At 41.0% G+C, this 16,951-nt stretch overlaps 1 protein-coding gene across 25 annotated transcripts in view; it reads right to left on the bottom strand.

Moving 5' to 3' along the window:
* Positions 1-4,129: 4,129 nt before the first annotated feature.
* DGKH (diacylglycerol kinase eta) overlaps positions 4,130-16,951 on the bottom strand; it is a 287,539-nt gene continuing 274,717 nt past the window's right edge. For all 25 annotated transcript variants that reach the window (XM_084981862.1, XM_084981873.1, XM_084981865.1 and 22 more), the window contains one exon: positions 4,130-11,173. In XM_084981862.1, coding sequence (XP_084837988.1) covers positions 11,084-11,173 — 90 coding nt within the window. In that variant the 3' untranslated portion in view covers positions 4,130-11,083. The remainder of the gene's footprint in view (positions 11,174-16,951) is intronic.

The following is a 16,951-nucleotide window of genomic DNA, read 5'->3' on the forward strand; positions in this document are numbered from 1 at the left end:
TGCTTATCCTTCCCAAAACAATGGCTCTTCCCTGCTGTTCTGTGTTATTGGTTCTCCCAGAGCGCCTGCGTGCTCCTTCCTAAACACACACATCCTTCGTGTGGGCTCTTGGGGAAGTCAAAAGCATTCACTTGTGATGGTTTAGAAATACAGAGAAGTCTGGGCTCTATATTCCCTTCATTCATTCAAAAACATTTATGGAAGTCCTATTATGTGCTAGCTGAACACTGAGACTACAAAGAGAGAGAAATTCAGTTGTGGGGCAGTGGATACATAAATTGAACTATTGAAATGGGATGTTATTTTAGTAGAAGTTTCAAAAGACTACAGAGCAAGGATGAACTATTTAACACTGAGAAGTCAGAGTGCCACAGAAGGTAAAATGCAAGCTGAGTCTTGAGTGAGCTCATCTATGCCATATGATTATGCCAAAGCACCGAACTGTGACAAGTTCCAAATTCCTGGATTACAAAAGGCCTCTAGAGGAAATGGTGGGTAAGGATGCTAAAAATGGTGAGAAGAGAGGTTGCAGAGATCCTTCTCCATCATGCTAAGGAGTTGGGTTTGCTATATTGTAAAGAAGGGAGTCTAGTTAAGAATTTTGAGCAGAGGGATGACAAAACAAATTTGTGTTTTAAAAAGACCACTCTGGGAGTTCCCATGTGGCTCAGCAGTAATGAACCTGACTAGCATCTGCGAGGATGCAGGTTTGATCCTTGGCCCCGCTCTGCTCTGGTTAAGGATCCAGAGCTGGAGTTGCCATGAGCTGCAGTGTAGGTGGCAGATGCAGCTCTGATCCCGTGTTGCTGTGGCTGTGGCTGCGGCTGTGGTGTAGGCTGGCAGCTGCAGTTTCAATTAGACCTCTAGCCTGGGAACTTCCATATGCTGCGGGTATGGCCATAAAAAAAAAAAAAAAAAGACCATTCTGTCAATCATGTGCAAGACGGACTAGAGGTAGGGGAGAATGAATTAAGCAAACTTGTTGCCGAAAAACTATGGCGAAAGCATATGCGGGAGAAATGGTGAAGGTTTGTACTGATAAAGAAAGTAGGATTATGGCTTTGCTTCACTGCAACTAATTAGAAATAGAATATAAAATGCCGATTCGATTTCTGAGATGGACAAAAAAATGAAATATGCAACTTTGATATAGAAAATGCTTTGCCTTCCATAATCCAAAACCAAGATCAGGTTAGACATTTGTTTTGTTCCATATTTCAGCTTATGAGTTTCTTGGCAGAAGAAGAGAATCACATAATGTTGCTATGAGAACTGTGTCATCTCTCAAAAGCCTTCTGAAAGCTTTTCAAGTAAAAGGAGGCGCAGAAACAAAAGAACCGCTCGAGTTTGCAGTTCTTTCATCCTCATCATAATGTATGTTAAAAAACTGCGGCACAATGGGAATCTGTCAACAGGGCAGGTTCTCATTAAAATTATAATTAATTTTAATTATACTACGGTCATCTGTATATCAGGTCATCGTGGGAAACGAACTGCCAGAAAAATAATTTCTCCTCGTCATGGTACCAAATCATGGTGGAATCAGCAGTCAGAGACCGGTTATTGTAAACACTTGAGTTGTGTCACTAAGACGGATCAAAACACATGTAAGTGAGTTCTGATTCAGCCTTTTCCCTTATGTCACGCAGCTTATATGCTCTTACACTTCCAGCATTTTTAGAGGAGGGGGATGCGGCAGGAGCTCCAGTTTATTGTATTATGTTAGAATAAAGACCAGATGTGGCAAGACATCTTTAAGTCAAGGGTCAGAGAGGGACGGAATTCAAACATCTGGTAAAAATAAAGTCAATATTCATCTCCCCCTCATTTATATTTAATCCTTTTAGCTAGATTATTCTAATTTCCTTCTCTTCACTGTACTCTGATTTCCATTATGACAACCTCTAGCTAAGGTTCTTTACAGGAATTTCTGCAGGTAGTCTGCATGAGAGTACCCCTCCATAACCAGAGACTGTAGGTAGCCACCCATGTTTCGGGTCAAACCAGTAATGAGACCATTCAGAATTCACTTGGTATAGAGAGTAAGCGACATCACAGGATCAAACAAGGTAGAAGAGTCTGGTATTCCTTTTTTAAAAAACAGTGACTTAAAGACATTTTTCTCACCGGGGAGCTAATCTAAGAAAAGTTGAGATGGTCTTAGTTTAAAAAACAATATATATAATATATATATATAGCTTAAAAATAATATACTTATTATATATAATATATATATATTCCCTGCTATAAAATGGTCATCTGGGTAAAATATTCAAATAAAAATATTGAATTACTCTAAATTTTGGAAGATTTTGGAAATGAGTTTTTAGCCTATCCTAAAATAATTAAGAACTTGCAGTCCACAGATGCAAATACCCATAACCTACTCAGTGCAGATAATACTAATGTAACTTCACTGTCATTTTTAAAATGAATAGTGAGGGATATTACTTTGGACTTTGACTTTTCATGTGGTAGTCTGGGAAGTCTTGCTTCAGATCTAAAATGACAGTGGGAAAGGAAGTTGAAAATTTAGGTATGATTTACACTTAGAGTTCCTTTCATTAAAGAAAAATGACCAAGAATTTATAATTGATGAGACTGTGCCATTTCCAATGAGGGAAAGCAAGGCACTAAAATGCGGAGCTTCTAGAAGGGCCTCACGGAGCCGTTGTTGCCCTCGTCTGCTGTGGAACCCAATACACCTAAAACCATATTCTCCAGAATCACCGAATTCAGCTATTTATAATACTGTAAATTTGAAGATTTTTTTGGTTGTTTCAAATCAAAGGACCAACCATCCTTGCTACCAAACGTCAACGCTTAGAAGGTTTGTGAGAATGTTGACTCTGTATGGTCTGGTTTCACCTACTTTTACCAGAGTTCTTTTGTGGGGAAGTTGGTGAGGCCCTTCTGAGTTCTCCCTATAGCACCCACTGGAGTTGAGAAAATACGCCTTGTGTACTAAACACAAATGATCAGGACAGCCGAACTGTTTCCCTCACGGACTTCTAAATTTCAGCAGTAGGATGCACTCCCTAAACTCACTGTTGTTGCTGGGTTTTTTTTTGTTTGTTTGTTTGTATTTGAATAGATACAGACACAATCCTAGACTTTCCCAGTGTGACACTTTTTTGTTTTTGTGATTGTGCCCACCACACATCTCACACACGTTTTGCATTTCCATAAGCGGAAAGATGCCTATGTGTAGACTCTTCATTTCCAAGTCTTTCCCAAATTCCTAAGCTCCTTTGTCCTTTAATTTCCATATAATGTTTCCCATATATTTTCTTTTTTCGTGTCTTCCGGAGTGGCTCGTGCAACAGTAAATTTAAGATGAAACCCATGTCTTTAATTTTTTGTTTTGTATTTTTTTTTTCTTTTTTGCCACACAGGCAGTCTGTGGGAATTCCTGGGCCAGGGACTGAACCTACGCTGCACAGCAGCAACCAGAGCCACAGCAGTGAGAACACAGGAGCCTCAACCTGCTAGGCCATCAGAGAACTCCCAAAACCTATGTCTTTACAATCACAGGGAATTAATTCTTAATCGACTACAGTTCTTAAGCGGTTTAGAATTCATCTACTGCTTACACTGAACAACAATAAAATGGTCGAATGTAGGGCTGGTTAAAGTGATTTCTTTGGTACCCGATGGTAAGTCAGAACAGTTATTTGTCTTCCTTGAAAGCATATGACTTTATTCTGTGTGGTATGTTGGGCTATCATGTTTTCAATGTTCAGTTGTTAAAAAGTTGACTAGAGAAGAGTTTGAAACAGAAATATTTCCAAACCCAATTACAATCCTATTGAATTAATGGAGAAACAAAGCAGATAAACCACCATCCCTCCTGCGCACGCTGAAGCGAGCATCCCAGAGTCAAATGTGAAAAATATACACCTGGAAACAACCTAGAGCTAGAGGTATGTGAAATCTGGAGGGTTTGAGATTTTTTTTTTTTTTCTTTTTAGCCATGCCTGAGGCTTGTAGAAGTTCCCAGGTCAGGGGCTGAACATGCGCCATAGCAGTGATGACCCCGCATCCTTAACTGCTAGGTTACGGGGGAACTCCCTCAAAATTCTTAATGTTGATTTGAAGGTCATATTGGCAGTAAAATCACGGAGATCTCTTTTACAACAAAAATTGAAAATTTATCACAGAAAAGAAGTTCTGACTTGAAGATAAAACATACATTGGCAAAATATGGCATGACTTCCCTGACTACATTAAATTCTCAAGATGGGTCATTTCAATTTGGCTAGTATGCCTTTTTTCGGTATTTATTTTAACCATGAAAATTATGTTTTAACAAAGTCCTAATAAACTATTACTTTGCAGTTACCTCTGACAGTAAAGAATACCATTTTTTTACATGGAAAAAAACTGGGCATCTGTTTGACAGAAATGAGTACTTCAAGTACACAAGCAGAATCATGAACAGAGCTATTACACTCAAAGCAACAGCAGTAACAAAAAAAAGAGCTAGAATATGCATTTTGTAGAAAGGTTAAATTTCACGACATAATAAATAAATGCACTGATTTATACAACTTGTAAAAACCTTCTACTGATGATTGTAAGTAACACTGTCTTTTACTGACTTTGCTGATAAGAGCACTGCCTCATATAGAGATTCAAAGGTAAAATTCTTGCCCCCCAAGCCATAAAATATACAAAGCTGGTTTGTTATTAAATATTTTGCCTGCCAAAAGTCCTGCAAACTAAAATACATCGTGGCAGTTTGCGTCACCAGCGTGATCGGGGTTTTGGTATAAAAAGATAAGAAACATTTTAATACGAACATTAATAAAACCAGTAAAAGGAGACACCTGTTGTATAAATAGCCATTTTAACCTAAAAGGGAGACTTTCATCTCACTTAAGAGGAAGAAAAAATTCAATACATCTTACTTGAAGATTTGAAAATAATTAGCATATTTTCCCAGCTCTAGATAAATATATTACTCCAATTTATTAGTCATCTTTCATATACAATATATAACTCACAACATGGGGAATGTTACAACACCAAAACCTTCCACAGCACTAGTTACCAGTTACCAGAACTGTAGGAAATCTTTAGCTACATATCAGCTTAATACTCAGAATATAGAAATATATATGGCTAAGCTGCAGTAAAGAATAGTGCAATGAAACAGTTAAGGATCACAAAATATATTCGTTTTCCTTTTTAGCTTGTCTATCTAACTGCATTATCCCACTTCAATGACCTTATCAACTGAACATGAAATGTATTTTAATCCATTTAAAGAGTCATCCTACACTTCTTTAAATTTGGTTAATTTACTCCTGAAATGCAGTTCTATGAAATATCCAAATCCCTATACAATGAATAACTTGTAGCTACAATGAAACACTGTATGTGTTTTTCTAACTTTTAAGTAATAGCTTGGTTTCTATTTTTCCAACAAAACTTGGAAGTGCATAAAAAACGAAGAGAGAGGATATAAATATATGTAAATAGGATCTTAATTACATAAAAGGAATTAAGTCGTTCACCTATATTAGTAATACAGGGTTTTTCTTAAACATCATGACTGAGTTTAATGCAGCCTGGGTTACTCTGTGAAACTTCTTTTCCTGAAATAACAGAAAGAAGTATACAAATAGATACAGTCCAGCTGTCTTTTATCTCTCTGTTCTCTATAATGATAAACCGGTATAACTTTTTATTCTAACAGAAATGCCTCTCAACAAAACTTGGAGGAAATAAAGAAAAAATGAATGCTTTGCGTATGATAAAAACCAGTAACAACTGCCTCTTCAAAGTTTTGACTGTTTCTTTTTCTTTTTGTCTTTTTTGGTCTTTTTCTAGGGCCACACCTGTGGCATATGGAGGTTCCCAGGCTAGGAGTCCAATCGGAGCTGTAGCTGCCGGCCTACACCACAGCCACAGCAACGCTGGATCCAAGCCGCGTCTGTGACCTACACCACAACTCATGGCAATGCCGGAGCCTTAACCCACTGAGCGAGGTGAGGGATCGAACCTGCAACCTCATGGTTCCTAGTCGGATTCGTTAACCACTGAGCCACGATGGGAACTCCTTGACTGTTTCTTTAGGAAAGCATCCTATTGCAAAGGCAATACTTGACCCATCGGACACAGAGACTGCTATACAAGACACTGGGGAGGTGCCATAGCACAGATAGGTCCCAGCCCCGTGGCACTTGGCATGGGGCAGTGAGAGGAAAAGCAGCCAAACTTAAAACCACTTGGGAAGCTTTGACCAATAGTTAGTATTGAGGACTCTTCATTCCTCATGCTTTTCAGCTGATTTAAAGAACTGCCACTTACATCATTAATCTCCAACCCCCGTTTTATCCAACTTGCATCTGAAAAATGTAAGATAAGCTCATTTCAGAAGAGGGAGCAGGAGAGATCCTAGATCTCGAGGTTGAGAGATGTCATGTTTTTACAGCTTAATGAAAAGAGCTATCATTGAAGAATTCACATCTGTACAACATAAAAGTCCACGGCGTTGTCAGCCCCGTTGGATAATTCACTCTAGAAATGATTAGAGAGGTTTTTATTCTAATTTTCTAAGTCATAGCTTTGCATGAATATTTCCTTCTTCAATTCCTGTTAAACATAACTTCTGGGGAGACTAAAGTACTGGCCTTTTTATTCATTAAAATTGGCTCACGAACCTCTAGGCAGTAATGTGTTGGTAAATTCTATCGCTATGTGAAAATTAAAGAAAGGATTATTGAGCATATGTCATTGGGAAAGCTCTAATTATGGAATTAAATAATTGGTGTTTTGAGAGTCAAGAATACATTATTTTTCAAGCACTATCTTAAGGAATTATTGACTATCTGAAAATCAGGCTAAGTTAGCATAATAAAAAGTGAGATTTTAGTTGATTAAAACATGCCTTCTTTGGGGGCTTTAATGAAACATTTGCTTTACTTGTAATCATTTTGAGTCTCTTTCTCTCTCATTTTTTTTCATGCCTAATGATTCATTTAATGTCTGTGTGCTGCTCTGTGTCCTCAAGCATAAACTAGGCCAATAGAATAATCAACTGATAAGAGGAAGTGAAAAGTGCAAGTTGTTGGCAACTGACCCGGTCTTTACCTAACTCAGGACACATTCTTCCGAAATGTTCCCTGTGACTTAAGTTGTGGACAAATGAGAATGTCACACGAGCCACAAACTGAGCAGATGCAGACTGTAAGTGACTTAGGTGTGGGGGGAGGGGCTGGAGAGAGGCCAGCCGTGGTGGCCAATTTCCTGCGTTCCACGCCTTCCCTACCTAAATAGAACCAATATATATCCTGGGTAGGTGGAGCCCATCTAGAACCCGAATTAGGGATAAGGGCTGAGAAGAAAACTCAGCTGGGTGATGCATGAGTTTCAGGTCATTTCTAGGATGAGCTGGAGAAGGGACAGGAAACAGTGGGCTGGGGAATAGGCGATTTTGAGGATGCCTGAAGACTTTTGATCCCTCCCTACCTAGGACAGATAAAATGCATCTAGGCCAGTGCTAATCACTTGACGAAGCTTATGAAAAGGAAGATTTTGACTCAGGAGGTCAGCGGGGGAGTCTGCATGTGTCTAAGTTCCAAGGTGATACAGATGCTGCAGCTCCGTGGACCACACGCTGAGTAGCAATGATGCAGAGCAGTGCCATCCAGTACAATCTTGGCAATGATGGCACTAGTCAGCATGGTTAATGAGCACGTGAAATGTGGCTAGTGCAAACGAGAAATGAAATTTCTAATGAAATGAATGGAAACAGGCAGATGGAGCTAGTGGCTACAAGATACGAAAGTGCAAATCTCAACATTCACGGGTCACCTCTTCTAAGCCAGAACAATACAAGACTCAGTCCCCTAATGATCTAATCCACCCATTCATTTAAATCAGCAAGGTTCCTTTTCTGATTGTCAACTGTGCAATCAATTTACTGAAACTGTTTTCCTTCTGAACACGTGGCCAGATGACCCCCAATGGGGGCCAAGGTGGGGTGGGAGAAAAGGAGTTATTTTGTGGTGGGACAGCTGAGGAGGAAAGGGTAGCACAGGGCAGTGAGAATGGGAGCAGCCATCCCTGCCGTGGGCATGAGGAAAACTGGGAAGCCAGGACATAAGAAAGAAACTCAGAACGTAAGGTGGAAAGACACACGGAAGAGAAAAATTGAGTACTGCAAACTTTCATTCCGGCCTGACCCTGACCCTTTCCTTCGTGAAAAGCAAGCTGTTCCTCAGGAAAATGGGAAGCGATGGAACATGAAAGAAGGTGGACATGGGCTGGGATGGAAGGAAAGGCGCAAGTACAGCTGGGCAATCAGGACCAGGCTTGAGCTTCTCATCTCAGCCGAGGTGTGGACCAGGGCAGAGAAGCCTAGCACCCCCCAGAGGTGTGATCACACTGCAGAGGTGCGGTCAGGTCCCACGGAGAAGGTCTTCCTACTTCTATTGCAACCTCAAGCTGCTTCCTCTGTGAGCCTGGCAGGGGCCCGCGGAGGTGTCGAGGCTACCCACGTGGTAAACAGGTCTGCGGGACGTCCTTGGGGTCCTACGCAGCCAAGCACAGGCAATGCCCACGGGGAAGGATGCTCTATCTAACCAACAGGATATCTAAATTGTCATTGTAAAGGATTTCCCCCATCCAAAAGCCCTTTGCAGGAAAATGCTAGCTAAAGATTCCCTTCGCTGAGATTCATTGTATGTACCTAAGAGATGCTACGGAAGAGTGAAAGAGGCAACATCAACTAAAGAATCCAATCCTTTACATCCTCTTACATTCTGAACACGTGATAACGTGAGACTCTTTTCTATCTGCAAAGGGGAATCTGGGGGGAGGGAAAAAGCAATAAAGATTTTTGTAGTAATTCATTCTTTCCTAGGGTTCCTTGCCTCCTACCTCCACCCTTCCCTTTTTTTTAAAATTTTATTTTATTTTTTTTTGCAGTGGAGCTGGACAGGGTTCTGTGGTCTCAGGAGAGTTGTGAGAACCCCGGACCACCTACTGATTTTGATTTCACAGGGAAATGCTTGAAAGAGTGGGGAACATTTTGCAGGGGCGGGGGACACTAAAAAGGGACTGGAAAAGAAGACTTTTGATGTCCCAAGGGGGGATAACATTAAAACAATTAAATGAGTAGCTCTTTGCTCTTTTAAGCTACTTGATGCAATTCACTCTGGAAAATTCTCATTTATTCACAACTTTGGTAAAATATAGAGTCAGGCCACGCTTGGTCAGGAGCCCATGGACATTTATTTGTAAGATATCCAAATTTTGTGATTTTGCTAGTAAATGCCCAAGTTATAAATAAGAATCAAGTGTCAAAGATTTAACCTCTTTGGATATAATTAAATTATGTGTCTGACGACAGCTCCTTTCAAGTGTTTTCCCATCAATATTTCTCTTCCTTTGACAAATAAACGTCTAGAAAATATCAATGAGAGTATATTTCAGATTACATACATGCAAGTGTGAATGTAAATATGTGTTTATGTGTGTATTACACGTACATGTGTATATGTAAATATATGTGTGTGTGCATGGATATCTATTAAGCACCTATCTAGAAAGCTACTTTATGAAAATTGTCACCACTGGGTCAGTACCCTGTTTATTTCTCTCGTAGAGAAGGTTTTCAAATATCATAATTAATTTTTTTGGTATAGAATGCCTAAAGAAAGTTTATTAAAGGATATTTCTGTGACTTTTTGATATGTATGCCGTTGGCTTTTGAAGATTTTTTTTTTTTTTTTGTCTTTTGTCTTTTGAAGGCCACACCCTTGGCCCTGATGGATACTAGTTGGGTTTGTTAACCACTGAGCCACGACAGGAACTCCTCAAAGATTTTCATCATTGTAATTTTGACTTCTCATGAGCTACACTAAAGTAGAGGTTTAGAAAAAGGGAAATAATATCCACCTGATAGGGAACAAGAATTAAGTCAGATAATAATGATAATAATGGAAAGCCCTTAAAAGGAAATAGTGAAATCTCAGTTTGGGAAAGTCCAGGTCAGGAGTCCCTTTAGCTGGTGGGTAAGCCTGGGTGACCAGTCAGTATACAAATCCCAGTTGAGACCTTGGGGAAATTCCTGGATGTCAAGAGTCTGCTGTATCATAGATGCAAACAGAGTATTAAATAATCGTTACATTGAAATGACAAATAAGAACAGATTTGGGGAATTTTGGTTTGGAAAGCTATAGTAAGTTTTGTGAGGCAACAGAACATGTGATTCCATGAAAATATCCAGAGAATTTTCATGTGCACACCTACGGTGTGTGGTAGGTTGGTATAAAATTGGCTTGATAAGCTATCTATCATTTGTTGATGAGGGCACAGACACATGTTCACAAATTCTTAGAGTGTTTATGCAAAACTCCACAACAAAGAACAGAAGAGTGACTTTAGCCAACCCAAAGGTTCTTAGGTAGTAATAAATTAAATTCCATTAAAGCTGACATTAAAACTAAGTGTTACCGTATTAAATGTGACATGCAAGAAACAGAAAAGACAATTCAGGCAGGAACACCGTGCATTAAGATGTGCATTCATTCATAGTATTTGAGGGGTATTGACCAAACTCTCTGACCACTGAGTGCTAAGAATCTGAGGTGATGCCAATTCAAACCACAGCTTAATTTACATCTTAAGTCTTCTAGCCAATGATTTGAAGAGAGAAGCCAATGCCTCCAGTAATTAAACCCAAGAAGTTTTAGTCTCATACTGTCATGTGGTTGCACAGTAAGAACATTCCATCTGACCAGGTTAAAAGAAAGTAAACATTTTGCAATTCCACCTTTTAGCCAAGTCAATGGTCTCAGCTCCCTGTTACCTTTTTACTCATATGAGCATATTTGAACATGTCAGGTTTGCACAATAAGAAAATGGCTTTGTGGAATATATTTTTTTGGCACAAAAAAATATTTTCCGATACCACAAATCAAAATGTTCACCTGCATCAAAATATCAAGCCATCGAGGTGCCTCAGTGGTGCTTACTTCTCTGGGCAGAAACTACCAGAACAGCCAGTGGCTCCCAAGGACTTTGTATTGAGTCGCAATCACTTCCCTTCCAAGGAATAGCACCAATATGATTACACCTCAGACTGGGGAGTGCTCCTTCCAAGCTCTTTAATTCCCTGGAGAATTCGCTTCACATGACCCACTTTCGGTATCCCCAGGTCCTATTAATAAAAATAAAAAAAAAAAAAAAGAAAGAAAGGTAGGGAAAGGAAAAAGAAAGAAAGAAGTTTATTGACAAGCAAAAACTGAAGATAAAATACTTTAACAAATAACATAGTTAGCACTCAGTTCATTCTTTTTGGCTTATAGTCAATGATTCAGGAAATGAAAGTTAGAAAAGTAAGTGTATTAAAAAAACGGACATTAAAAATTATTAATTAGTGAAAAAAATACCGTCTGAAACTCTTTTTTCTTGTCCTTTTTTTTTTTTTTTTTTTTTTTTATGGTCACACTCGAGGCATAAGGAGGTTCCCAGGCTAAGGGTCCAATGGGAGCTGTAGCTCCCAGCCTACACCGCAGCCATAAGCAATGGGGGATCTGAGCCGCATCTGCGACCTACACCACAGCTCACCCACTGAGGGAGGCCAGGGATCAAACCTGCATCCTCAGGGATACTAGTTGAGTTCACTACCACTGAGCTACAACAGGAACTATAGCTCCCTATAGTTTTCTTAAGCATAAAGGGCACAATCAATTTGCCAATACAGGAAGTCAAATAACTTCTTCCCAAAACAGAGAGTGTGAAATATTTGAAAACTTGTAAAAAGGTAATTTCCAAAGCAGCCTGGAAAACAGGATTATAAGGTACCACAAGATTATTTGTCTGAGAAAATAACACACACAAACACTCTCTCTCTCTCTCTTTCTCCCCACCCTGCCCCATATACTTTATGAGCTCTTTGATTCTATAGCAGAAATGCCACTGGTGGCTCCTGAATCCTTTTGGAAAATACTCCTTCCACAGCCAGTGCTCTTTTCAAACTTGGAATAATTTCAGGGAAACATTTTTACAATATGTAACTGACCCTGGAAAATATTTGTTCATATGACACCAGGTCATCCACAATTACATATTTCTTTTTTTTTTTTTTGGTCTTTTTTTTTTTTTCTTTGTCTTTTTAGGATCGCACCCACGGCATACAGAGGTTCTGAGGCTGGGGTCTAATCAGAACTACAGCCGCTGGCCTACACCACAGCCACAGCAACGCCAGATCCGAGCCACGTCTGTGACCTACACTGCAGCTCACAGCAACACTGGATCCTTAACCCACTGAGCGAAGCAAGGGATCGAACCTGCAACCTCATGGTTCCTAGTCAGATTCATTTCTGCTGTGCCATGATGGGAACTCCACAATTATACATTTCTTGAGTATGTGCTAAAACAGCAAACTTAGAAGCAAGGCCAAACCCTTGAGGAAGCTATGAATGTAAATGCTTTTATGGTGGCGTTTAGATTCTTTGATTTACGTGGACTATTTCAATATTCTTTTTTTTTTTTGGTCTTTTTGTCTTTTTTTTTTTTTTTTTTGTCTTTTGTTGTTGTTGCTATTTCTTGGGCCGCTCCCGCGGCATGTGGAGGTTCCCAGGCTAGGGGTTGAATCGGAGCTGTAGCCACCGGCCTACACCAGAGCCACAGCAACGCAGGATCCGAGCCGCGTCTGCAACCTACACCACAGCTCACGGCAATGCCGGATCGTTAACCCACTGAGCAAGGGCAGGGACCAAACCCGCAACCTCATGGTTCCTAGCCGGATTCGTTAACCACTGCACCACGACGGGAACTCCCTATTTCAATATTCTTTATGCTTTGTGATAGCATAGTTACTGATTAAGAAATGTAATATTAATATTCAATTTAACATTGCATTTTAGGCCATATGTACATTGTATTCTCAAGAATAAAAAGTTCTTGGAGGAGTTCCTGCTGCGGTGCAATGGTTAAGGATCCCAGTTAATGCAACTCAGGTTGCTGTAGAGGGGCCGGTTTGATCCCCAGCCCCTCGCAGTGGGTTAAAGATCTGATGTTGCCATAGCTATGGCATAGGTCACAGCTGGCCTGGGAACTTCCATGTGTCGCAGGGGTGGCAAAAAAAAAAAAAAAAAAAGAAAAAGAAAAAGAAAAAAGAACAAAAAAATAAGTTCTTTGAGAGACGTATACTCTACTCAGAGTTATTTTAGTGTCAAGAGATGAATGTTTTTCCTAGAGTTACACTAACATCTTAGCTGTATTTTCTTTAGTGTGAGTTCGATACTTGCAGTTAGGCTGTGATAAAGTCACGCCGTGACGTTTGTTCTGTTTCTTTATCTCTTTTTATCACATTCTTTTTTTTTGTTTGTTTGTTTTTTTTGTCTTTTTGTTGTTGTTGTTGTTGTTGCTATTTCTTGGGCCGCTCAAGCGGCATATGGAGGTTCCCAGGCTAGGGGTCGAATCGGAGCTGTAGCCACCGGCCTACGCCAGAGCCACAGCAACTCGGGATCCGAGCCGCGTCTGCAACCTACACCACAGCTCACGGCAACGCCGGATCGTTAACCCACTGAGCAAGGCCAGGGACCGAACCCGCAACCTCATGGTTCCTAGTCGGATTCGTTAACCACTGCGCCATGACAGGAACTCCTATCACATTCTTTAATGTTGGTCTTTTCTTCCTTTGGACGCATAGATTTAACTTTGCAGAGACAGGCTTTGCGGATATTGCTATCGTTCTCCATGCAACGTGTACAACTTTGCAAGTGGAAAACATGAAAAACCAACCAACCAAAGACCCTGGGTCTTTACCATTTTCTTTGGTGTCCCTCACTTTTCCTACTGCCTTCCGGGGGTGGGGATGGGGTGGGGGTGGGGGTCAAATAATGCCATTGGTTTATTTGTCTGTTAAAGCACATGAGAACTATTTCCCTGTCCTACCTTTAGACGGTCACCCTGCTGCCTCTAGCTGTGTTGGTGAGAAGTAAGACCCGAGCCAGGATCTGAGCAGGAGTGACCTGGGTGGCACGCAGGAGGAGAAGCGTACCGTAGGAGGGTACACTCCCAGGGTGAGAGGAGTTAGTATTTTTAAGCAAATGAAATAAGGCTGGGGTAGAAAGGGTACAGCCCAGCAAGGGCCAGCTATCCCACAGCAGGCTGATTACAGAGGCAGAACCTGTAGGCATCCCACGGAGGTGGGTCCACTGATTTGAGCACGGGTCCACTGATTTTATTCTAACTGAAATGGGAAGAAGGTACGGAAAGGTTCTCAGCAGACAAGTGACATACGGGATGCTGAAATATGGCTCTGGTTACGATGCGGGTAATGGACAGGAGAGGGCAAGAGGGCCACTAGAAGGGCCAGTGAGGAAGCCACTGAGTAAGGACAGTGGACAGGAGAAAGAGAAACGGATGGAGGTGAAAATCAGACTGGCTTGGTGATGGGTTTAATGAGTCAGGGGGGAAAGGATGAGGAAGAGGAAGGCGCGGAACAGGACCTTGGGTTTCTCTGGTTCGGCTGCCTGAGTTACTAGGATGGAGAATCCTGGAGAAGGGGCAGAATGGGAGGAGGACAGGAGAGCAAAAGCTTGGTTTAGGACGTGTTAAGACTGACATCTTTGGGTGACAGCCGAGTAGCGAGAAAGGTTGGTGATACAATCCTAAGGTTTGCAGATACATGAGGTCGGGGCTGGAGACAGAACCTTCTGAACCACTGATGGATGCACAGCCAGTATCTGAAGCCAGAGGAATGGATGAGATTGCCTAGGGGGTAGGTAACCCTTCCCCAATGCTTAGAGACTTGATTCTGAAGCATCTGCTCCCTCCTACAATTAACAACCGCAGAGAACAAGGACAGCTCGGTCTCGAGCTTGGCTTTGCTCTCCTGAAGGCTCTTTCTGTAAAATTACCTTCTTGCCACTGCCCCACAGCCTGTTTTAGAACCAAAAGAGTTAAAGCAGACTACGTCGGTACAAATTTCTGAAAGAAGTTTTAAGGGAAAGAATGGAATTTGCATTAAAAATAAAAACACTTCGATTTTTACGTGGGAGCTGCAGCTGCCAGCCTACACCACAGCCCCAGCCACACCATACAATATGTCTGGGACCTACACCACAGCTCATGGCAATGCCAGATCCGGAACCCACTGAGCGAGGCCAGGGATTGAACCGGCATCCTTATGGATCCTAGTTCCTAACCTGCTGAGCTACAATGGGAACTCCTCTAAAGTAATTCATAATCATCTCCCTTTTACTCTCTTTTTCCTTCCATCCAGGTCCTATAGGTCTAATGTTTATGTGGGAGCTTTGGTTTTTCATTCTGCAAATATCTGCTTCACTCATTGTGCATATTCCTATGTTTAACTTTTAAATTTTTTTTTTTTTTTTTTTTTTTTTGTCTTTTTGCTATTTCTTGGGCCGCTCCTGCGGCATATGGAGGTTCCCAGGCTAGGGGTCCAATCGGAGCTGTAGCCACTGGCCTACGCCAGAGCCACAGTAACATGGGATCCGAGCCGCGTCTGCAACCTACACCACAGCTCACGGCAACGCCGGATCGTTAACCCACTGAGCAAGGCCAGGGACCGAACCCGCAACCTCATGGTTCCTAGTCGGATTCGTTAACCACTGCGCCACGACAGGAACTCCTAACTTTTTAATTTTATTTTGAGCATGGGTCCACTGATTTTATTTTTTTTAATTTTTTAAAAGATTTTTCTTTTTTTCCATTATACTTGGTTTATAGGGTCCTGTCAATTTTCTACTGTACAGAAAAGTGACACAGTCACACACACACATATATATACATTCTTTTTTCTCACATTATCCTCCATCACGCTCCATCACAAGTGACTAGATACAGTTCCCTGTGCTAGACAGCAGGATCTCATTGCTTATCCACTCCAAAGGCACTAGTTTGCATCTATTCATATGTTTTATATGTTTGTATGAACATACACATATATGTTCATACACACAATCTTTGCCTTGAATGTATGCTAATTTTTTTTTTTTTTTTTTTTTTTTTTTGGCTGCCCCACAGCATCTGGAGCTCCCGGGCCAGGGGTCAGATTTGAACTACAGTTTCGACCTACACCGCAATTCCAGCAACACTGGATCCTTAATCCCCTGTACCTGGCCAGCGACTGAATCCATGTGCTGGTGCTTACAGAGATATCACTGATCCCATTGCACTGCAGTAGAAACTCCAAGTGTATGCTTATTTATGGCAAATAAAATGCAAACTTCTAGAGGGCAGATGCTACCTAGAGAAGCTGGCATAGTATATTAATAAGCAGCTACTTAATAAATATTGCTGCCTAGGATAGCAGAAGCTGCACAAAAGATGTTAAATGTAACGATCCTCTGCATTTTTTTGTAGGTATTCAAGTTTTTTTTGTTGGTGGTGGTGGTTTTTTTTTTTTTTTTTTTTTTTTTTGCTTTTTAGGGCCACACTGTAGCATGTGGAAGTTCCCAGGCTAGGGGTCAAATCGGAGCTACAGCTGCCGGCCAACGTCAGAGCCACAGCCATGCTGGGTCTGAGCCTCATCTGCGACCTGCACCACAGCTCATGGCAATGCTGGATCCTTAACCCATTGAGCGAGGCCAGGGATGGAACCCGCATACTCATGGATACTAGTCAGGTTCATAACCTGCTGAGCCACAATGGGAACTTCCTTCATTTCAAGTTTTGAAGTCAATTTTTACTTTATGAACTCTTAACACCGTGTATGTTGCTATGCTCTGGATTTGGGACTCTCAACTAAGGTCATTAGTTCATTTATTATTTTATTAGTATTCTGGGTAAAAATGTTTAGGTATGAGTGGTGTCTACTTTTGGTGTGCTAGAAGTGTATGGCTTTGCTTTATAAAAATCTATATATTATCCATTATGAGATCAAAGATTTCTACTAATGTATTTGTAGATAAGGGCACAGCTGTTCGTGAACTTAGGAATTCACTGTCTCAAAATTCCATGC

This window comes from Sus scrofa, chromosome 11, assembly GCF_054392235.1.
Source record: "Sus scrofa isolate SSC_HxYL_T2T_F1_AM1 chromosome 11, Sscrofa_HxYL_maternal_Yorkshire_Landrace_v2.0, whole genome shotgun sequence".
In the NCBI taxonomy this organism is placed as follows: Eukaryota; Metazoa; Chordata; class Mammalia; order Artiodactyla; family Suidae; genus Sus; species Sus scrofa.